Consider the following 23,398-nt stretch of genomic DNA (forward strand, 5'->3'; position numbering starts at 1 on the left):
CTCTGATTTTATAGCTTTATTTTGACTGACAATTAATGACATCTGTTATGCTAACAGATAAGCATGCCTGTCTGAAGAAACCATAGGCGCGCACACACTGGAGACCATTCCATCATACATAATCAGCACAGGGTTAGGCACTCAGACTATGCTTAGGTAAAGAGGTGTGAGGTGAAATACACAGGCACTTTTACTTAGTACTGGCAGCATCCAGTCTTAAAAGGTAGTATTTAAAAAAAAAAAACTCTTAAATTAATTTCAGTTGCACCTTCTTTAACAGTACAACCCTTTATAAGCAGCCTAAAAACTTTAAAACGCCTCCTGGCCCATTTTCTGTGTCCTATTTTGTCTCTATTTAGTGAAAAACCAAACAACTCAGCACGGTACTTACCCTGGTGTAAGTGGCAATGCCTAGTCGGCGGTGGGGTAGCTGCAGGAAGCCATCTGCACACCAGCCTTTTTACTACCTTCAGGTTCCACGAGAAGCCCGCTGTTATTTTGTCATTGCTAACGATTACGAGTTCACAGCTCTATCCTCTAGTAATGGCTTCAGTGAACAGGCAGTTTATTAGAAAATCGTATCTTCAGGTGGCAGTTTAGAGCCCAGCTGTGAGAAATACCCTGAAACAGGACTGCTTCCTAACAAATCTGAATCCTATATGCAAGCAATCAAAAGACATTTATTTATATAAAGTTCTGTAAAAAAATAAATTTTAGAACAGCATAGTTTCATAGAGAAAAACATTTTCTACAGAGTTCCAACTGCAAGATTCTTATATTGTACCATCATTAAATAAGGTGGGACACCATGTGAATTTCATTGCACTAGAAGAAATGCAAAGCATCTTTTTAATATAAAGATATACAGAGCATTCTAGACAACTACAGCTGTGTTACAGCTATGTGTTCTTTTGGATTTGGTCCAAAGAAACCTGAGTCTGTTTCCAGAGAGAATGAAAAACATTGCACAGACAGCTGATCACTTGTTTCTTGCTGAAGGACACTGAAAAGATCACTCCCTGCAGCTCACTCTGAGTCTAGTTTCCCCGACTATCAATAGTGTCCTTTCTTGGACTCTGTTCTTAAGTATTCACCTCACAGTCGTCACGCTTCGTAGAAGAAAGTCGGTCTGTTGTCAGAGCCAAGTGACTGCTCCCAGTGGATTATCACCTCTTCTGCTCCCAAATTTCAGCCATGTTCAGGTCTAAGTTGTTAAGGCCTTTCAGCGCTTGAAGGTTTCCAGTGTAAAAAGCTACATCTGACGTAACCAGTCTGCATTGGAACATGGGATAAGATTAGCATCTGAAAGCATCAAATCTAGCTCAAATATTTAGAGAAAGCCACCAGAGGTTATTTATGAATCAAACAATTACTGTGATGCATGCTCAAATACTATGACCAGCTTAGGTATGATAAACATCAGCCCAAAACTCAATGCGATGGAAGTTTTTCTTACGATGGTGATAGTACACAACCTGGGATTCCTGCTAGATGTAAAACCAGTTATTGGAGAAGGGAGATTAAAATTCAGCAGGAATTAGGCACCCAAAACTTCTATCCTCTTGCTGTAATCCCAAGCTTATCTTGACTTAAAATTTTGATTCCATCACAATTTAGAACACTAATTATTGCAATATTAGCTTCTGTATTCTGAATATAGGAAAATATTCATAATATTAGAAAATAATAATAATTTTAGAAAATAATAGAAAAGCGACCAAACAGCTATGCTGAGTGTTTACAACACTTACATCCAGAGTTAAAATCCATCACACTGTTGAAACATCGTGGGATCACACAAACATGACCACAGTGTTTCTGGTTAGGGAACAGCAAGATGTAGGGCTGAAAGCTGTATTTTCACAGTTGAAAGATAACCAAGATTCACAGATTTGGATTTTTACTATTGTTACAGAAACAAGCAGGTTACAATGGGATGAGAAACAGAAAACCGTGCTAAAAAGTAGGTCAGTAAAGACTGCAGGAACAGCATCAAGTGAAATGCAGTGTTTGATATTTTCCTTCTCAAAATGCCCCAGCTACATTTTTGGAGAGATGTGTGCTCTAAAGGAAGCAACTGCTCCCACAGAAGAAGCAGGCTTGGGGGGCATCACTGCTTCCAGCTGGAGGTGAGGGACCCTTCTGACAGGGAGGATGACCCTGCTGGGAAACACAGGGCCGCTAAAGGGATCCTTTTAGGCCCTCCAACTACAGGCATCGACCAAAACCAAAAGCAGCAGCACAGCTCAGGATTATGCAAGAAGTCCAAGATCAAACACTCCACACAGCACCCTGGGTGCTTGAGTTTGGGCTGTGCAGCCTCGCTCTACGCAGTAAATTCGCTGGCTTACATCTCTGTTATCTGTAACTACACCACGAGTACAGAACAGCATTTCACAGAGACTCACATAGAAGACAAGGATGAATAAGCTTAAGCAGGACAAGAAAGAATAAATTGGGACAGGAACAAAATTCTTCTTTCCAGCAACATTTAAGAGCATTTATAAAACCTCCTTCTCTGGCTTCTTCAACCTAAGACAAGGCTTTCTTGCAGGTGGCTAGGCTGACTGAATTCCACCCTTGCTACGCCATAAATAAGGGTCATTAAGCACCCTCTTGTTTCAGGGCACAGTCTGCCTTAAAATAGAGACTGAGCCACAAGAGGCTGCACGCTTCCTCCTGAGGTGACCAGGCAGCATCAGGCACGCACCCCTGAGAAGTACCACTGACCAGTTGTGGCGAGAGAAGATCATACTGGGACAGGAAAGGGCAACGTGCTCGCAGAGCTTATCTCCCGTTCAAATCTCTATTTCTGCCACAAAAACTATTGCTGTGTAGAAGCTACCCGACGCACAGATGAAATGCCGCTTTTTCTTATTTTACTCTGCTAGCACCATGAGTCATCATCCTCATTTTAACACTGCTTCCAGGATCACTCAATTCTTGCAAGTTAAAATGTGGCTGCTGCTGTCGCACCGAAGGGGAAAAAGCAATTCACAAACTGAGGAGTCCTACACAAGTCTCACAGCAGACCTCCAGTACGACAATGCCCAACTCCCCAACCTATTAGCAAGCTGATTGCGTTCCGATGGTGATGTCCCTTATTGTAAGAAGGCTCCAAACAAATCCTTAAAAAATATGGGAGTGTGGCTGCATTCTGCTTTCCAAACTTCTTACAGAGGACAATGTCCACCCATTTAAATTAAGCGGTAAAAGAAGTGCTCAAACTCACCCATTCTGAGGTCCTCCGTCATTGACTACGTTTAGGTGGGCCAGCTGCCTCTTCAGATGAAGTTTGTAGCTTGCGTTAATTCTTAAAAACAACATCTGGAAGAAACCAAAGAAACAGGATAAGGAACCGTCTCCATGCTTGCATCATTGCCTACAGAGAAGAAATACCTTGCAAATATCTAAAATCACACTGACCTTCTGTTTTATTCATGCAATTCATGTGATTTTCCCTTCTGCCTCAATACATCACCTACAGGACAGTATACACCGGCCTTATCTGTTACATGTTGCACTTAGAGACACACTCTTTTAAACATGATCTTTTTCTTCCCTGTTCCTCTGGATCATCTAGCAACTTGGATTCAGGCTAGAACACAACGTATCTTTTTTCTGAACTACAACCACTTACAGTCTTTTTTCCATGAGGAAGTCAAAAAAAAAAAACAACAACAGTTTGAAGGGAACATTTAATTTAGTGTAAAAAGAGAACCTACAGCTCAGCACATTCAGTGACTATCGGCCCTTCCTACCCTTAGATTTACAGCTCTGCAGCAAAATACTAAAGAAGCCTATCTGGTACAATTTGGCCACAAAATATGTTTAGGGACCTTCAGAACCCACTGTGTTTGAGCAGTGTTACAGAAGAATTCCCCCAAAGGGCTGTCTTTGAGCCCTGAAGTGCTGCCATTTGCATAGCATTTCAGCACTAATGTCTGAATTGAAGATCCACCTCTCTAGACATGAAACTGCAGCTCCAAATGCTGGAACCAGTTAATTTTGTGTGTCTCATTGTTCTTGCTGCACATTCAAATGTGTATTTCGGTTCAGACCAAGCTGTCTACGTGACTGCTGCCAACCCCTCTCATGTGTGGGTTTTGCAAAAACCTGGTATTTCCCCCCCGTTCACAGATAAAGCAGAAGTCTCTCTGTTACACAGTCAGTGTGCCTTTGCAAAGGAGGTGTTACATGAATCCCAAAAATAACATTCACCTGAGTTTGTTCCTCGGGAAGGAGATCATATATAGCTTCGTGCATCTTTGCCATTTGCTTGCAGATATTCCTGAAGCACGCTGAAGGAACAGGAGCTTTCACTTCATACTGGAAATAAAAACAAAAGCCCTTACTCCTTTCTGCCACGGTTAACTGGTTCTCACAGGAGAGTTTCCATCGGCCACCTGAAGCCCTGCGTTACTGCTAACGGTGTCGTGGACCAAGGCTCATTTAGCACACCACAAATGAAAGCAGTCACTGGGCACGATCTGTGGCTCCCAAAACATCGTACAATCTTTTATCACTTCCTGCTTTCTAAACAGTCACATTCAAAGCGCTATGAAAGCTGAGAATTTCCCAACTTCATCTGCTCATCTTTGTTAGTTTTAATTGCTTCTCCTCGCTTATTATTTTTTGTTGGTTTCCATTACCCTATGAATTACAGATGTGGACAGAATAATCACTGCAGTGGCTGAAGAGATGCACGCGATGTGCCCTGCTAGCTGGCCCACTCCACTCTTCTTCGGATTTATATTCTCGCCAGGATCCCTGACAGGAACGATTATACCTCTGAAGAATATGCCCCCCAGAACTTCACCAGAGGAGACTGCTTCTCTAAAATTGCATGCATACAGATTTCTGAAGGAACGAGGGAAGAAAAGCATAAAATGTAAGGTGCTGACAACTCAGTGTGGGCCAAGCAGCTAACACAAACTGCTGCAGGAATATCTGGGAAAGCAAAGTAGGAAACCTTTTCTCTAACAGCGCCCGAGATCTGAGAAATGAGGCATGGAAACCACCAGAAGGCGAGTGATTTGCTGCAAAGGGAACAAAACTCTTACGTCCCTACCCTGGAAAGGGAAAATCTGAATGTGAGCTTAGTTTTTCCAGGTACTTCTATCCCAGCAGCAGCAGCGAAGCCAGCTCTTCTTCATCTCCTGGAGGGAAGGCTGTGCTAGCGGGGGCCTGGGTTAAACACCCATGGGTCTGCCTCTCTAAGGAGGGCGATCCTTCGCCACACAGGCTTGCACAACTCAGCCCAAGGCCTGACTCATGCTAACTAATAATTTACCAGCACATAGGAGGAGATGCTCGCTCATATGCTGGCCTGAATTGTGAAAGAGAACAAAGCTTGCCTAAGTGGGGGAGAAAAAAGGAGCGGGGAGTTCTGAGAAAGTCTTTAAGGAAAAGCCAAACCAATAACTAATAGGAGAAGCAGCAGAAAGGTGGTACTTAGTGCTCCAGGAGCCCTGCTCCCTGCGTGGGACAACCACAGAGCGCTCAGGATTGTGCCTCAAGATGTGAGTTAGGCAACAACCGATTTACAATTTACCAGCGTGGTGTAAAGCCAGAGGGAACTGGCAAGCCGCAGCTAAGGCTCTTGCATGACTACAGACAAACTCCTCATGATGACAGGGAAAAAGCTACAGCACCAGGAAGAAACATGAGCTCCAGCCCTGCACGTAGCTGGCCATTTTTATCTCCCGCTAAGGTCAGCAGCGTGTAACGCCACGAGGGATCAGACAAAAATTCACTGCTCTGCTTTCCAAACAGTCACAAGACAGCAAGCTGCAAGAGAAGCAAAGAACCCCACCTGTTTTGTTTTTTCCATGAACGTTTATCCCTTTCTAAAAACCTGTGCCTTTTAAAACTGTTAATTATAGCTGTTACACATCCCTGTTCTCTCTTTACGCCTGTGCCAAAGCCACCAGAGGGATGCCGGGAGCTGGCTGAACAGCGGTACAGCTCCCCACAGAGCACCCAGCCTCGTGGTGGTGGGGTGGCAGAGCACAGCTCCTGCTCTGCAGGGCTTGGGAAGGCAGAAATCAGTTCCCTGCGCTGCCCAAGCACCAGGCCAGCACCAGGCTGTGCAATTTATTTGGGTTTAAACCATGCTGGACGTGGCGCTGCCGTGAAGCTCGCTTCCTCGTTCAGATGTAGGCACATAAAAGCAGATGAGCACTTTATCCACAAGCCACTGAAGTATCTGGACCCTCACAAAAACCTATGCAACAAAGCTACTGATGTGCCCGTTTGCAAATTTCCCACGTTTTTATATTCTGCACTGTCTTCAGTGCCAGGACTTTATTACTGCAGGAACAAGAGGAGCCAAATTACGGGATATGTTAGGAAGGGAGGCAAATCAACACATGGCCTCCTCTTCTGTACTCTGTGGGTTGCATTCCTATGAGCCAGGTGCTCTCACTCAAGCCTTTAGGACCTTTATAGAACAGGAATATTCTCAGTTTGTATCTCCTGCCAGCTCACAAGAGGTAAGCAGGCTGCAAAGATGGAAGGCCAGTAGGGGATAGATGCTCGCTCACTACCATCAGGAACAAAAAGCGTGTTCATGATCTGCTGTGGGCTAACTTGTTTAGTATCGATGACCAACATTCCTGCATTTGTTTTTTTACTTTCACAAGGAGTAACAAAAAGTGATCAAAAAGCCATGCACAGAACTGCTATTTATGAACTTCAGAAAAAGGCATAAACATGTGTTCAAAATGTAAACACAACAGAGGGAAAAAAAGAGTTCTCACTTAAATGTTTTGGATTTTTTCCCTACATTTAGGTGACACTGTGGCTACAAGAAACACATGACAAGAAAAAGCACAGCATGGAATAAACAACACACAATAAAATAACAGAAACAGCACGGAAGACAGAAATTCTGCCTGTTACAGCTGCCCCACTGCAGTGAAACCCCACACACACCAAGCCATGCCCCAGCACAGAGATGCTGCGATTCTCACAAGCTGCCACAAGGAAGAGGTTGGCCAAGGTCAATCAATCAAATCTGACGCTGAAGGATTAATCCTTTTCTCTCATGAAAGAGCTTTTTTTTTTTTTTTTTTCTAAGAGCATAAGAGCCAAAGCGAAGCACTAAGCTTTAAACGCTCACATGCTTTATGCATCAGATTTGTGTGCCCAACAGGCCCGTCCTGGGGCAGAGTCTCTTCTGTAGCCCCAAGGGGTGCAGCCTCCAGGTGAGTCAGTGACTGGAGCCTGCCCAGGGCCAACCTGTTGAGCTGACAGGCACTCATAAAACACTAAGAGAACCTAATGGCACAGCCATCAGCTCTGCTACGCAGCAGGAACTACTCAGCACAGACTTCTAGTCCCCAGGCTTGCAGCTCTATCAATGAGCAGATCCTTCCCTCAAGAAAATTTCCTCCTCAGCATTTTTTTGCTGTTTCCTCAGCTGCAGGAAATTACACGCACAGAGGCACCATCTGGAAAAGCAGGAAAGGGGAACCAGCTCTTTGGGACGGGCAAGAGGCAGCAGCAGCAACCTGACTGTAGACGAGCTGTCAGGGATAAAACTGCCCAAGGCAGAAGAGCGCTTCAGCTCCTAAACACCAGAGCATCCACGCCAGCCAAAGCGCGCCCATTACTGATGCAGGAGTAAATCAACAATTTTTGGGGGTGAAGATGAATGACACCCATGTGGCAAGCGTTAGGACAAAATAAACTCCCAAGTACTGCACTAAGCTGTGTATACAGAAAGTTCTAAGATGTTCAAACGACTCCTGATGAGGAAAGTTTAAGACTTCATTTGAAACATCCAGGCTGTATACAGTGAGACCTCCAACTGCAATTTACAGTGTGTATAATTATTTCTGTAAATCATTACCTTGGATAATAGTTTGTCAAACAAGCTATCCATTATGGCAACGAGCTTCGCTGAAATTTCAGCTATGTGGTCGTGATAATCCTGTAATGAAAGAGAATGGCTTTTATTTATTATCTAATGACATTCGTATTTTTCAGAGCACAACTGAGAGGCAGAACTTCCCGTTTAATTAGGAAACGCCAAAAGAATTACCTTTGTTATGTGGTCAAAATGCCTGAGCATGCTAAACTGCTTCGGCTGCAGTCGAGCTTCGAAATGAGCCCTGATAATAGGAATGTAGTGTACGATTAGCTGTAGGCAGCGTGAAGAAAGGGCTGTAAATCCAGAAGTGAGAGAGGAAAAGAAAAACAACAATTATTACACAAGAAGAGTCATTTGGTACAGACTGTGTCTGCTGTAACATGAATGAGATAGACCTAATGCCATTTAATATGCTTTAAAACAACCAAACAAGGTAACGAGGCAGGAGGTCAGCACTTTTTCCCCCTGGAAGACCCCACCCAGTGGAGACACCAGATGAGTACCTGGCAATTCACACCCAGATTCTGTAAAATATGGGATAAGGGACTGATTTTACAAGAGGCTTTAAGTGTCTGCTTGACATTTTGAGCCCTGAGCACATGCAGACATCAGAGAGATCTCACAAGACCTGACTCATCAGCTACCTAACCTCGGCAGCCACATTCTCCAGGCACCAACATTTCTCCCCCGACAGACGTACACAAACACACTGCCCTGCCAGCGCCGAGCTGCCCAGAGCCAGCTCCTGCCTGTGATGCCGGCAGGATTCCCAAAACTGAGCTTCTCCTGAGCCAGCAGCAGGACATGCAGTGGTGCCAGCACGACTGCCAAGCCTTCTGGAGCAAGGTCCTAAAAGCAGCTTCTCTCTGCTCACCTGTGTCTGCTGCAACACCATGGCCAGTGGCTTCCTGGCCAGAAGCCTCTCAAACCACCCTCAAGCTCATCTCTTTTTAGAAGTTAAATGCAGTTTGGTAATCAGTACACCCTGAAACATGGGAACTGGGAGCTCAAACACCTGCTTTAACCTGCAGGTGAAGAGCCACCAAAGGCTCTTCATTTCAGTTTAAAACTGAGGGGTCTGAAGCACCACGTCAGGCTGTTCTGCAGCGTGGAAGCCTACACCTAGCTCTCCCTGAAAAGGGCAGATAAAGCAGCCCAGGCAGCAAACTCTGCACTGCCAATTCAGCTAAATAGCTGCACCCTTCAACTGAGAGATTCTAAAGCCCAGAGTTTGGATTCAGCGCACAGACACAGAGCCCTAATTTACCTGACTGCACTGAGCCATTCGACCACATAAAGACTGTTTGATTCAGAGCCACCCGCAGAAATCATTCTGCACATTACTGACACGCGGTTATAACCCACAGGAGCAGCGTTTGGACACTGCGTTACAAAACACAGCACCACAGGGCAGATGGGACAGCACAGCTCAGCAAAACACACGGCGAGACTGGCGTTTGGCTGGATTCCTCTACCTACATACCTCCAGTCTCAAGGCTGAAATGCTGAGCAGCTCCCAAGCACGCCAAAGTCACCGCTGAAAAAGTAACTACGCCTTCCCACAGGCAAAACATTTTCATGGAAAAACTTACTAGCCTGTTTATTTCCTTCTCACAACAGAGAAGAGCTTTGTATTTGTGAAGCAAAGCGGTAGACAGCAAAGGAATTTGATGGATTTTAGTGCACCCCTTGAACAGACAACTCATTACCCTTTATATTTGTTTTACCTTCTAACAAGGAAGGTTTTATCACTGCCTGTGCTCCACACACAGCACCACAACACAAGAATAGCTTATCCTAAATGTTTAGTGGTTGGTTTTTTGTTTGTTTTTTAAACAGACAAGAGTAGGAGATTTGACACTTCAAATACAGAAATCCTTACCTAGATTTTTTGTAGTGATTGTTTTCAAGCCAACAACTTGCAACGCGCCAGCTCCAAGCACCAGTTGGCAGCTTCTAGAGTTGAAATACTACAAGACCAAAAAAAAAAGATAATGAAAAGGTATGCTGACTCTGTAAGAACGACACATAACCACAGTTTAGAAATACTATCATTAGAATTGTGCAAGGTTAAACAGATGATTACAAAATAAACAAAGGCACTACCAGGGTTTCACATACTCATACTACAGAGGAGTCCATGACTATTAACTAGTAAGAAGGAATTTTTTTTTAAAGCCAATTTCAGCAGTCACTGGCCTGTAGTATTTTTTGACTCAGCTTAGGCTAAAGCACTCAAGGCAGCGCTTCATGAAATGGAAGTAGAAATAATGTTATTAAAAATTCAGTTAGCTAGTCAGTGACTTCAGTCCAGGGACTAATTTCTGCTTTTGTATGAGACCTTTGGGTGAGGTTGCTCTGAGTCTAGAAATAGAGTATTAAGTCAGAGGTGCTGCAGACTAGCTACATTCAGCCTTACTTTGAAGGCACTACACTGGCAGCTTTGTACTAGAAATCTAAAAAAATGTTCTTCTGAAACCAGGGCCTTGGACAAAGTGAAGGGTAAAAATCTCACTAGTTTTGCTAAGTAGAGTGGAGGGAGTAGAAGTGTTAATACCAGAACGGAAAATATCAAAAGGACTCGTTTCTAACTTTGGCTCCAGACTTTTCACACTGTTCATGTTACAGGAAGCTTGAAAAAAAAAAAAAAAACAAACTCACTGCTGCTGAAGTAGCCAAATTTGTGTTTATAACTCTACAGAGTGCTGAGATCTAGGAAATGATGCACAGAAGTCTTGAAGCAACATCAAAAACCAACGCTACAAGAATTCCAGGTATAATGGATGACTTTTGACTTGATCTTCCTAACTCAGCTCCAGCAGAAAGAAGTAATTAAAGGCACACAGGCCAACGTGGTCTCTGGAAGGTTAAGGATGTGCTAAGAGGAACTGTCAGTCTTATTCTGGAATTCTGCTCTACCACTCAGCTCAAGACCCAAAATACTCTAGCCCAGGTTGGGTGATGCAGCAGTGATGAAGGAACTGTTGCTGTTGTCCCTGAGCCCTGTGCTAAATGGACAGGAGTTCCAGGGCTCATGTTTAAGCAGAACTGAGACACTGGAGTGGAAACCAGGAGGTTAAACCTAAAGAGATGGCACCTTCTCTTGTACTATTTTCAAGCTATTGCCTGAAACTAGTCACCAAACTCAGGACCGCAGGGGATGTGCTGTGAGCAGCAGATGTGCACCTGCTCTGGGCTGCCAGAGTAGTGAGTCGAGGGCAAGAAAAGCAACCCAGACCTAGTGCTCACAGCTGAACCTGAGCTACACGTGGTCCCTGAGCCGACAAGGGGCATAATCTACCCTGCTCTCAGTCAGAAGTCAGGATCTGAAACTGTCATTCGCTTCATCCCCTCCTCCTGAAAAGCAGGGCCTTTTCTTATGCCTCCTGGTGGACTTCGGAAGCAGATCCACTGAGCAGACATCCTACACAGCCTAAGCTCCTTGGAGGTATTTAGCTTAGGTTAGCGTCAGCTCATCAACTGTGTGGCAGACCATTAGAAGCATGTTCTATAAAGGATGATAGACGCTTGCACTCTCCCCCTGCCTTTCAGGGATATTGCTAACTTACCGGATGGCCTGTTGCAGACAAAGGAGCAAGGAAGCAGTGTGTCTGAAACATCAAAAGAGCAATACTCCCTCCTTGTGTCTGCTTGGAGGAAAGCATTTCCACATTCTGGAACCATGGCTGCAGACCTTCTCTTGTCTGTGCCAGGTAAACTCCAGTAACAGTGGTTGTGTTTTTTTGATCAAACACAGGTGGTGTTTCACTCGGGTTACAGCCACAGCTCGAGTTTCATCATCTGGAAACCACTTCACAGCTTCCAATCACAACACAGACTAACTCTTGTTACATTTGTCATTGTGCAATTATCACACAAAGTATAGCGACTTGCAAGGACACCTTTAAGGAACTCTTATTTTGCCCAAAACTCTTTTGTTTTGGTTCTTGTCATCTTTCTGATGGTCACCTCGCTGCCACAGAGATAGGAACTACAACAACTGAACTGCACATGCTATTTGGGTACCAAGGAATAAAACATGACTAATTCATGCAGAGCTCTAACGAGATATGGTAGGAAGAAAGAAGTAACACAGAGATGCAGATCTGGCCAAGTCTGAGGCAGCTGCTGCTGTTCTGCCTGCCTGCAAAAAGGTGCTGCAAGTCCTGTGTGAAGCAGCAGCTTGAGAACAAGGTGGAAAGAGAAGGATCCCAGTCCCAAACTAGCTTGATTCTCCTTGGATAGTACTTAGAAAGGGGAAGGTTTGCGGATGAAGCTGAGTGACGACTTCAGGAAGGAGTGTGCCTGTGTCTGGATATTCAGATAGGAACTACTAGCCAAAAGGAAGATTATTTAAAGGACTCTCTCCCCATGTATGTTCCCTCCACAGCCCCTTTGTGTAAAACCTACTTTTGCAGAGTATACCTGGTAAAACCTGGTATAACCTTTGTGGACAAAGACATCAGTGAAAAATTTGTACTGAATTAACCGGTGAGCTATGGATATATAAGGAAGTTTTCAGAAGCACTCACGTGCTCCTTTTATTCTTGTTTACTTGTATCACCTTGCAGTATCTGCGCTGTATCAGCTTTCATCTTCTCTAGAGAGAAACAGATTAATAAAGGGCCTGGTCTTTCATCATCTTTGCATTTTACAATAGCAGCTTCATCCTATACTATTTTTCATGCTTCTACTGACCATATTTCTACCGACTTGTAGAAATCAAGGGAATAGGTTCCTTCCTGAATACAGATACATCTCGGTGACATCTGGAATCAAATCACTTCTCTGTCAGTAGCATTAATCCTACATCCACCCCGAAGGACAAGCAGCTATGACAAACACTACTAGATGGGATTTCAAATATCCCAGGTGACCAAGAGGAAGGACGGCCTTCCCGACACAAGAAATTGCATCTTCAATTCCCTTAACTTACCTTACAACACAATAACAAATGCAATAGTTTCTAAATAATTTGTATCATCTATATCAAGTCATAAAAGCATGCAAAACATTAGTGCAAAATATATTTGCTGCCCTGAATATTCTGGACAAGTACAGACTGTACATTTGGAGTCATACCTTCAGTAAATCAGACAGGCGGGTAAGCATGTCAGTGGTGATGGAAGGAATGTTATCCACACACTGGCAGTACTCAAGGATTATTCTTATTAACAGCAATACTGTCCTGCAAGAGAGGAAACAGCCAAATATGTCATCTCAGTGAACACAGGATATCACAAAATTACAAACAGGCCAGTCACGCTGATAGAAAGCTACCTAATGTTGGAGGTTACAGTATTAAATAAACCCAGTAACTGATCTGAGGTAAAAACTTAACATAAAAAACATATCTAAAGAATACCCATTTCAGAGGGTGGTGCGTGGATAAAGTGCTTAATGTGTATGAGAGAAAACCTCTAATATTTATCAGCATAACTTCTTAATCTCCAAAAATAACTATTGTGGAACTAGAAGCCTCTGTGCAGATGTTAGCTGGTGAAAAAGTCTAAAGCTCCTTTCTTGTAACACTCCATAGTTCTGGCCAACTTTGAGCAGGTATAATTCAGAGCCTGTAGACAACAGCCACTGAAAAGGATGCAACGGGTGCTGAGGATTCAAAAAGAAAGAAAGCAGCTATCAAGGAACAGCACCAAATATTTAAAGATGCTGAGTACCTGTAATTTCCCATGAATGCAGTGGGGACCAGAGAATTTGGGAGGTACTGCATGGAATTAGGAAGGCTCCACGAAGAGCAAGTACACTCCCTTGAATTCAAATGCAGAGAAGGCCAGAAAACCAAGGCCAGATCAAATTTCAGAGTAGATATTCTAACACTTCTAAATATAAATTCACTTTCTTCTTTTAGGCAGCAGGGTGTGGAAAGAAGCAGAACAATCACTGAGAATAAGCACCTGAAGAATTCGGGGGGGGGGGAACATCTAGCCTTTTTTTGGTGAATGTTTTTGATTTAATACAATGAAAATGTATGTAATAGTGTGTGGAACAGTATTTGTATCGCTGTGAAGCTGACAATAGGTTTGCGGAGCTAAAAATAAAGTTTCAAACGAGCAGAGATGAATTATCTAATATATAGTCTATTAAGTAAATTTTATCCTTCAGAGTGTGTTTAAATGCTCCTACTTGACCTGAAATGCTCTTTTGCAGTGATATCGGTAGGCTGGCACTGAAGTTCTGAGCCATCAGCTTCTGTTTCTAATTGAACAACGGCACATCATCATGAAACAACGACAGCTGGTCAAAGACATTATGTAAATCAGCACTTTTTGGTTAAAGTTTGGGGTAAATTAATGTTAGGGCTCTGGGGAGTGAGATCTTCCTGCTTTTACTCCCTCTCCAAAAACACTTTCATGTATATTTAATGCTTAAGCCTCTCAGTCTTTGGAAACACAGAATGCTTTTGAATGAAAGAAGTGTTTCAGTATTATGTATTTTAAAATCTCTCTGATATGGCCAGTTTTAAACTATTTTCAAACATAAAGCAATCAGGATATCACGAAATAAGGAGTGCAGCTTCTGAGATAGCCCATATCTTATTTCTTATTCTGAGTAAGATAAGCAATCGTTCAGTAGTGGACTATTGTGTTTTGCCAGAGATAACCTATACTGTAAGAAATAAAAACAATATTCTATCAAGATAAATCTGTATTTTCATGAATAAGTGTCTTCATGAAATAATTGCTAAAATCAAAGGAAACTGTAAGTTCAGTCCAGTCATTCAGAGAATAAAAAGCATTTTAATACACAGAAGAGCTTGCAATGCTGTGTAACTGTTCAGGAGCTAGAAAAGAAATTAATCTGTGCAAGAAAAGGTTTTCTTTCTATTTAAATAAGATTGCTAAAGTTATTAGTATTTATCACAACTCTACTTAAAAACACTTGCCAAATAACCCACTGCTAAGAGAAAAATGCATCTTACCCAACTGTTGCATATTTTTGTCCTTCAACAATAAGAAACTCAGTTGGCTTTCTCTCTTCAGTAGCTAAAACATTTAGCAGAAAGGAAAAAGATGAGTTCAACTAAAAAGAAGCACGAAAAATGCTAATTTCTAGAAACCAAGCGTTCCCCTGCCCAAGTTTGAAAACAATGAATAAATCTTTGGAATATGTCTTTATTTAAAAAAGCGTCACCCTTCATAATCAATGTAAGTAACCTTGCTGGTTGTATCTGCTAGAATACAGATGGGATTTTAGATGGAAAAAAAAAACCAAAGTCCCACAGTCATTATGGATTTAGAAGCTTCAAATGCAGCAGGTTAGAAATTCAAGAAGAAAGGCAGAAGCCACTAGGTTTTCTACTGTGCATTCTCTAATGATTTGCTGTGTATATTAATATTTTAGCTTCAAACCACTACTTCCCTCAGTAGCTCTTAGTGATGTAGTTTTTCATGCTAAATTTGATGCTTCCAGTTTTCCATCTGCTTGAAGGAAGCAGCAAAAGCTTCTTTTAAGAGGAATGGCAGATGAGCATCTTTTGGTATTGTGCTCCATGATTTGGGTGAGTATTGCCTCATCTCACCCTCCATCTCTGCTGTGCTCCTTTTGGGGGAGCAGGGAGGGTTTCCACACCACGACAGTACTATAGTTTCCTCCTCTTTAGCTCTTGCCATTTTCCTTCCCCTCTGTGTATATTTTCTTCGTGTTCTAGCTGTTCACACACATTTATCACTGCAATATTGGATGAGAACACCCACGAGGTAAAAATGCATTATGCAGTCCCATTTTGCACATGGGGAAATGAGGCACAAGGAGAAAAAAAGTGACTTCTCTGAGGTCAAATGAGGTTTCTGTGGCGAGGTAAATAATTGAATGTACATAAGTTTTCACTTCCATGAGCAGCCACATAGCATGCTGCCTTTCATTAGAACAACTGGGAGATGAAGCCGTGGAAGAAGAGCTAGCACTGCTTTACACAAAAGGGACTGAGCATATGCACGTGCTACTCAGTCCCTTGCAGCATTTTATCAGTATGTTCTGGGGGAAAAACTAAATTTCTGCATGGACTGGAAGCCTCTACAATGCGAATACTACTATAAAAAAGGAGCTCTCTTCCTGGGCTAACATTTAAATGGATTAAAAAAATAAATGTTAAGTTGGCCCAAGTTTCAACACCATTGACAGAAAAAAAAAAAAAAACCACACCACTATCAATTTCCTTCCTTTTAGATTCTGCCCACAGAACCCAGAAAGCAAACACAGATCAAGAGTGACACAGTGACTTCAGAATATGTCCATCAACATCCAGCACCACTTGTTGATAACATGTTTAAATTTGGGTAATGGTAGAACTGCAAGATACATACCTGTTGTTTTTTTTTCAGGGAGAGAAATTCTGCCATCTGACACAGAATCGACAAGATCCTGAAACTCAGCAGGAACTTCAGCCTGTTTCCAGCGCTCATTGTCCAAGAGTAGGCTGGTTATAAAGACAAAAGAAAGGAGGCTTAGAAAATGAAATACCTTGTCGTGGCACCTCTCTTGCCTGTACTGCTGTGGAACCAAAGATACAGTAATTTAAAAAAAAGCCAGTGGTCCAAAATGTTACATTATTAATCCTTATTAGAAAGAGGTGCAGTAGCAAATGAGAAAAACACCCTCCTTGGCCTAGAGATCTAACAATTCATTCATTCATACTATCAGAGGACAAAGGACCCTCTAGGGAGTAAAGATTCTTATGAGATCAGTGCCACTGAAGTAATGTAGAAATACCAAAACTTTAAGAACTTACGATGGATGACAGCAAAAAGGACTTGATGTGTATTACTGGGAAGGCTATTTCCCAAGTGCGTTTTTTTTTTTTGTGTGTGTGTGTGTTTCTTATTATTTTTAATGTTTTTCAAAACAGTTGGGAGTGAACTATCCTGGAGTTACTAACCGCTGAGATGGGACATTTCAGCCCTTCAAAATCACTTTGGAGTTCTCCCTGTAGCTACTAACTGCCTTTATTTAAATAATCATAGAACAATCCACTTTGAAGAAACTGTTATAAAAACTGTCAAAATCTAAAACCACTGAAAACAACTGCGTTTTAGAACAGTGTTCCACACTGCCCCCACTTAGCTAAGTACAACTGAATTACAAGCGTTCCAGGCAACAGAAGATCTGTGTTTGCATGGGAATGATAAAATTTAAGTAAGAACATGAAGGTTTTCTACCCAGATACCTTAGCTTTGTCTTCCTCTCCTCGTGGAACCTATTCACAAATTTATTGGCTTGACTCTGAAGTGCTCCTCGCAAGGACATACTTTTTCTGCCGCAGATCTGCTCGGTGTCTAAGATGAAGCCTTCCATCAACCGAGAAAGAGCGACAAACTCATTGGAATTCAGCTTCTCTAGGAAGCCACCCTAAATGCAAAGAAAATCCTTGTAAGGAGACTTAGCACCACAAACATTCAGAGAAGCCATGAAACAATTAGTCAGCATGTCTGAGGGCTGCTAGTATTTTAAGAGGGGCATTATTTAACTCTAAATGAAACAAGGTAGGCAGACTGCAGCACAAGCAGCTATCTCGTCACAGATATGCATTCTCTGCATGGAACTTCAAAGACAGCAAGTCAGAATATTAGAAAGGGAGAACAAAAAGTAGCAGAAACCCACATTGCCTTGCGTTGACATGATATGTTAATGCCTGTGTGCTCTGGGCTTTAATTAACATCAGGCGCCTGTGACAGTGGGAACAGTGAGTTAATTTCAATTGAGAAAGCCATTTCAGAAGTCTCGCTCATTAAGCCACTAACTTGGAGTAACCTGCTCATTAAGGATGAGACACCGACTGTGGTCTGGTCCGAGCTCCTTACCTTTGCTCTTGCCATGAGGAACTTGACTGAACGATCATGGCAGATATCAGAAGCGTTATAAAGCAGCTCTTGAATATTGTTTGCCAGCCTGCCCAGTTCCAGTTCAGTTAGCTTCATGTCATCGCTGATCCTACAAACAACAGAGCCATTTGCTTGAGCATCAATTTATAAAAAACAGTATTTCTGCTCACAGTTTGAAGGAGGAAAGAACCTTGCAGCAACTCTCAAACACACAGTCAGTTAATCACCAAAGTCACATTGTGCAGATGTGACTGTCCAAGCTGCTGTCACTGTCACATCAGTCCCCGTGACAAGCAAATGCACAACTGCACTGTCCTTAGATTTTGTTTTAATTCCATATTCTAATTGCTGCTAGCTGAGATAAGAAAAAACATGCAACCAGTACTAATACGATAAATAGTAATGTTGACTGAACTAAACTTTAAATGTTACTCCTGCAACATTTGAGCATCACAGCATTTTTCTTCCAGTGAAAGTATAAGGTCTACCACAGATACTCTGCACCTATTTTGCTAGCTTTTTAGCTTTCAGGCTCCTAAGTCTCTGTTCTTTAAAATAATCCTGTGGCTTGTCTACTGTTTTGAAGCTAGGCGAACGGCAGAGCCATGCCATGTGCTAACTAGTTAAGATAACAATCTTTTGGTCTAGTCTGGCTGTTCAAGTGCTGACAGTGCGAGAGGAGGGAGAAAACCTGGGATCCTACAGCACAGCAACAGGGCTAACGTTGCCATAATTGCCCAAGTTTATTAGCCCTCTCCGTATGTGGAGCAGAGGTACAAGGAAAACCAGAAAAGGGATGAAACAAGTTCATTTTGGAACAGTTTCACACCAACCTCAGACGCTCTGTCTGGATGGTCTGTTTTTAGCCAACTTGGCTAACTGCTCCGGGCCATTTGGGATCCAACTCCCTCCTGCTTCCTTGCTCCTCACCGTAACCCCCTGGCCTCCTCACTGCGTTATTTTTTCACAGCATAGGATGAGTGTTGGGATATACTCTGGCCTGGATCTCTTTTAAACACAACATATTTATTTTAAATTCTCATTCTGCCAGCATTGTGATTTAGAGGGGGAAGGTCCCTACCAAATCTGACGCAGGAGGATTGACACCCGAGTACCAATCAGCAGCTGTGAGCAGGCCAGTCGCTACCTTCCATCGTAAAAATTGGTATTTCAATTTCGCTTCATAAAACTCGGGATCCAGACGTGCTGGCTTTCAAAGTGGCTCAGAGCTGAGTCCCACACGTGTTATGCCTGGTTCTTTTACAAAGGCAGCTGACTTACAGCCATAAATAAGGAACGCATAAAAGGTTGTTCAAGAAGTTTATAGCTCTGGAGTCAGGAGCACCACAGGGCAGCACTGTCTACGTTGCCAAAGCACTGAGATGTATTTGTCTAATCATACAAGTCACAGAGTTGATGACAAGCGGAAGATTTTTCACTAGGATTCACCAAGGTGTATTCATGAAGCCAGCTTAAAACAGAAAGGAAAAACTAACCACTGTGAACATGTGCAGGGAACAGAGATGCCTTTGCCAGCTAAGGCCATGACAAACGATCTGTGCCTTTCATGTAGGGCAGACTTTGCATTTTCCCTTGCTTTCTACACAAGAAGGCTCCCCAGCAAAACAGACAGCAGAAGGGGCCCTTTTCTGTAAGGAGTGACAAAATCAGTACCTATAGCACTACAGAGATGAAAACAAAGCTAACAAAACAAAGGCAAGACAGTGACAGTGCAGTCAGATGGCAGACAATAGGGCAATCACAGAGAGCCACTCCACACCATTTACCTGGAAAAAGACATTCCTCCAAAGTAAGTTTTGCACCACACAAACAGCCCCTAGTGACCACCTCCTTGTCTCTGACAAGCTGTAGAGCCGAGGCAGGCAGTGCGTTAACTTACATCATCTCCACTCCTCCTGGAGTAACGGAAGAGGACGTTTGCTCTTTGCTGGATGAGGAATCGGTAGTGCATTCTGGTTCAGAGACTGAATCGCTGCTACAGGGCTCACTGTTTGGGGAAGTGTTTCTTTGAGAGGTAGTGTCAGCTGCTACGGGCGGGAGGTCCGCTTCGCCAAACGCGTCGCTTATGAACATGCCTTCGTGGGTCAGGTAAGCCACTTCTGTGTCCACCGTGCTGTCTTTAACAGAGTGCTTTTGTAAGGTGTCCTCCAGGTCTCTGCTTCTTTGGTTCTTGTCTAGAACCAAGAGAACCACGCTACGGATAGTATTTAACGTTGCCTGGAATCAAACATAACTTTTATTACACAGCAAAAGAGAACCCCGTACCACAAGCTTGCACTGCGAAGAATTTCTTTTTCCCCACAAAATTAAACTAAATCCTGGCTTTATTTTCTGTTGCGCAATTAGCATTCAGAGGCAGACCCATCTGTCTTTGATGGTAACCAATATCAGATGTTTCTGAGAATAGTGAAAGAAACCTCATTTGGAGCAATCTGACACATACAAAAGTTCTGCCCTAATCCCCAGCAGCCTGAAATGGATGTAATCACGCTACAAGAGGTATTATCTCCTCCCCAATGCTCTCTTTGTTAGCACTAATCATTTCTGCCCTGGATGCCGATATTCACATATCCCTCTTTCAATCAAAAGTTTGAACTCTATAATCAAAACGAACACCTTGAAACTTCAAATGGGAAGCGGCTTCATCCCGTGTCACGTCTGAACCAGCTACGTGAAAATCTCGGTAAATGAACGTCCTACCTTTATTCTCTTGAGGAAGATGGTAAACTTAGAGAAAATATCCTTCAGTAAGTCAAACCACTGAGGAAAATTCATCATCCTTATCTGGTCTGCAAGCCTAGAAAAAGAGCAGTATTCAGTAAACAGAAAATATTTACTAACCATGCTGACTACTGGCATATAAAGAATATAACTATGCTATAGGTAGAATTGTAAATACAAGGAAAACTGTGCAAACTTTTATCTGGCAAGACAACAGACATCACCTGCACAACAGTCATGATTAACACAGCGTATGCAAGTGGAACGGGGAAGGAGGTGCATAAAAATAGATCATGTTAGAGAAAAAAGCCTCACTTTTACCATTTTCCAGGGCATAGTGCTCTTTTCCCCCAGATAAATATGTGCTACTATCAAGGGAGGGAGTTAATAACAGTTTCACAAATCATGTAGAAAAAATTAGACCACAAAAAAATAAATAAAAACATTTTGCAAGTATTACAAAAGCTGTGTTTTTAAGCCCACTTTGCTGCATTGCAATGAGACCACTTCTGCTATTAAAGTGCAAGTCAGCTCTTTGAGGCAGAGGGCTAAAAAGTCACTGGCCAAACAGAAGTTAAACCCTCTACTACAGAGTTAGGGCCTGGTTGCAGAATAGTAAACACTGGAGAATGGTGAACAAATATCCAAATGTTTAAAAATGCTGCTGTGCCCAGTCTTGTCTCAGTTTCAGCACGAACACCAGGCAGATTCTGCTGCTCACTTTGCTTTATCAACTAGCCTGCTTGGTTTTCCTGTTTTGGGGTAACCCTTTACTGAGTCAAAAGGATCAGAGCCACAGAAAAACAGAGGCTGGGGGCGGGGGTCCTCTGGAGCTGGGACCTCTGAAGGTCCCGTGTCCAAACCCTGCTCAATGCAGGTCCAACTAGACCAGGCTGTTGAGGGCCATGCCCAGAAAAAGCTTGAATATATCCCAGGACAGAGATCCCACAGCCAATTTGGGCCACTCTTCCTAGGTTTGACCAGCCTTACAGTAAAACCTGTGTTTTTTAAGATTCAGTTAGCATTTCTCAGCTCCCAACTTGTTCTCTGCTTGCTCCTGCTTGCTCGGAGGAGCTTAGCTGTGTCTCCATCTGTACCAGAACTCTCCCGCAGGAGAGCTGCAGGCAGCTCACCCCTGAGCTCTCCACTCCTGAGGCTGAACAAAGCCAGCTCCTTTGAGCACTGCCCTCTGCTGGATCTCAATGCTTTTCTTGTACTGGGGAGCCCGAAACTGAGCACAGCCACCAGACGTAGCTTCACAAGTGTCAACAGAAGGGAAGGATCATTTCCTCCACCTTTTCTCCTGTAAAGCTGCTCCGAAGCCAGCCAGCCCCTGCCTCTCATCCAGCAAAGGGTTGCTCCCCCCCAGGTGCAGGACATGGCATTTGCCTCTGCTGGGCTTTGTGAGGGTCCTGCTGGCCCATTTCTTAGAGCTGGTGTTGCCTGATCTCCTCTCCAGGTAGCTCCTGTTCTCATTCCTATGGGAGGCATCGAAACTACTGACACATTTTGGTACAAAATCCCAGGTTGTAACAACAGGGAATTCCTTCAGGTAGTTAACACATGCCTAGATATGGTAGTTTAGGCTTCATGCAATGAGGGTCAGAGAATTTTAGTATTTATTTCAGTAGTAGATTTAATTTCAGGGAAAGATTTGTAGCATTAGAGTCTGAACGAGAAAAGGAATATGCAATATTCTCGCAGAGGCAGACAGGAGCAGAGGCTCAAGGTGAAACAGAAGGGTAATCCTTGGTTACAGGGAAACTGAAGCAAAAATTAGAACGGTTAATTTATCTGTGCTAAAAGCATCCGTCTCCTGTCCCCCACCCACCACAAAAAAAAAATAATCTAGCTGTATACTTACTTAACAACCACTTCTGTATCTATTTCTTCTATCTGCGATACCGTATTAACCACACACTGTCAAATTTAAAGGGGAAAAACAAAACAAAAAAAAGATCTTAGCTTCTAACTGCTGCTGAATTTCATCGCATGCACAATAAGCCTCAAGTTAAATAAGGAGAAAGAAAACCAAAAAGGAAAGACATGTTTGTAGCATTTAACAGCTTGTTTCTCTAATGAAAAAAAAAAATTAAAGAAAACAAAGCAAAACAAAAAACCAAGACACCCCCCCCCCCAACATCTAGTTGCAGAATAGATGGACATTTGTTGCTAGATTTCTCCACACTGATTGCTGTGCTGTGGCCTTTCCTTAAAGGATGCTGTGGGGTAACACCTTCAGCTCGTATACATGAAGCTGGATGGCTTCTTCAGGTCTCCAGAATGATCGATTTTCATCCCAAACCCATCTACTGTTTTACAGCGATTTGCTCACTGATCTCTTTTCACATTACTGCCTTGTAAGCCCATGGTACAAATTAACTTCATTTAGATTGAAGGAGGGGTTTTCTTCCAAATATCAATAACCTGATGAAATGAGTCAGCAGCATACCTTTACGTGCATGTGTACAACCCAGTGACTGAGGGCAGCCCTCTCAAGCTACACTGATTTTACCTGAGCTTTGCATAATGGTGGTCAGTACAGAAGCTTCTTGAAAACAGACCTTGTTCCTGAACTACGCAGTGAGTTAGTGAAGTGCTTACAGATCTCTGCTCTTCCACTTGCCTGGCAGCAAAGAGCTACTGAAGTACTGACCAAAACAGCCCAGCAACGCGCCTGAACAGGAAACACATTTGAGACATGGGAGGGAAATGGTTTCCTCTATTAAGGAAAAATGGCTTTACAAGTTCAGACAATAGGCCACAAGGCAAACATATTCCACAAGCCACGCAGAAATACTCTGAGCCTGTCACTTTTCCCAATTTAATGCAAAAACTTATATTGGAAGTTGATTAAGCTTCATCTACATGTATTACTGAGCAGAGGTGGCTGAAAAAATCACAAAGTAAAGACAAATATTCCCAGCAGAACGGGGAAAAC

At 42.9% G+C, this 23,398-nt stretch overlaps 1 protein-coding gene across 1 annotated transcript in view; it reads right to left on the reverse strand.

The window, feature by feature from the left end:
• Window position 1: 1 nt before the first annotated feature.
• VPS54 (VPS54 subunit of GARP complex) overlaps window positions 2-23,398 on the reverse strand; it is a 49,333-nt gene continuing 25,936 nt past the window's right edge. Inside the window, exons 11-24 of the mRNA XM_068675587.1 lie at window positions 22,322-22,377; window positions 20,437-20,533; window positions 19,616-19,953; window positions 17,695-17,824; window positions 17,061-17,242; window positions 16,201-16,313; window positions 14,817-14,880; window positions 12,959-13,064; window positions 9,759-9,846; window positions 8,048-8,169; window positions 7,856-7,936; window positions 4,222-4,329; window positions 3,233-3,327; window positions 2-1,272 (exon numbers count right to left, since the gene is read on the reverse strand). Coding sequence (XP_068531688.1) covers window positions 1,167-1,272; window positions 3,233-3,327; window positions 4,222-4,329; window positions 7,856-7,936; window positions 8,048-8,169; window positions 9,759-9,846; window positions 12,959-13,064; window positions 14,817-14,880; window positions 16,201-16,313; window positions 17,061-17,242; window positions 17,695-17,824; window positions 19,616-19,953; window positions 20,437-20,533; window positions 22,322-22,377 — 1,686 coding nt within the window. The 3' untranslated portion in view covers window positions 2-1,166. The remainder of the gene's footprint in view (window positions 1,273-3,232; window positions 3,328-4,221; window positions 4,330-7,855; window positions 7,937-8,047; window positions 8,170-9,758; window positions 9,847-12,958; window positions 13,065-14,816; window positions 14,881-16,200; window positions 16,314-17,060; window positions 17,243-17,694; window positions 17,825-19,615; window positions 19,954-20,436; window positions 20,534-22,321; window positions 22,378-23,398) is intronic.

This window comes from Anas acuta, chromosome 3 (genome assembly GCF_963932015.1).
Source record: "Anas acuta chromosome 3, bAnaAcu1.1, whole genome shotgun sequence".
In the NCBI taxonomy this organism is placed as follows: domain Eukaryota; kingdom Metazoa; phylum Chordata; class Aves; order Anseriformes; family Anatidae; genus Anas; species Anas acuta.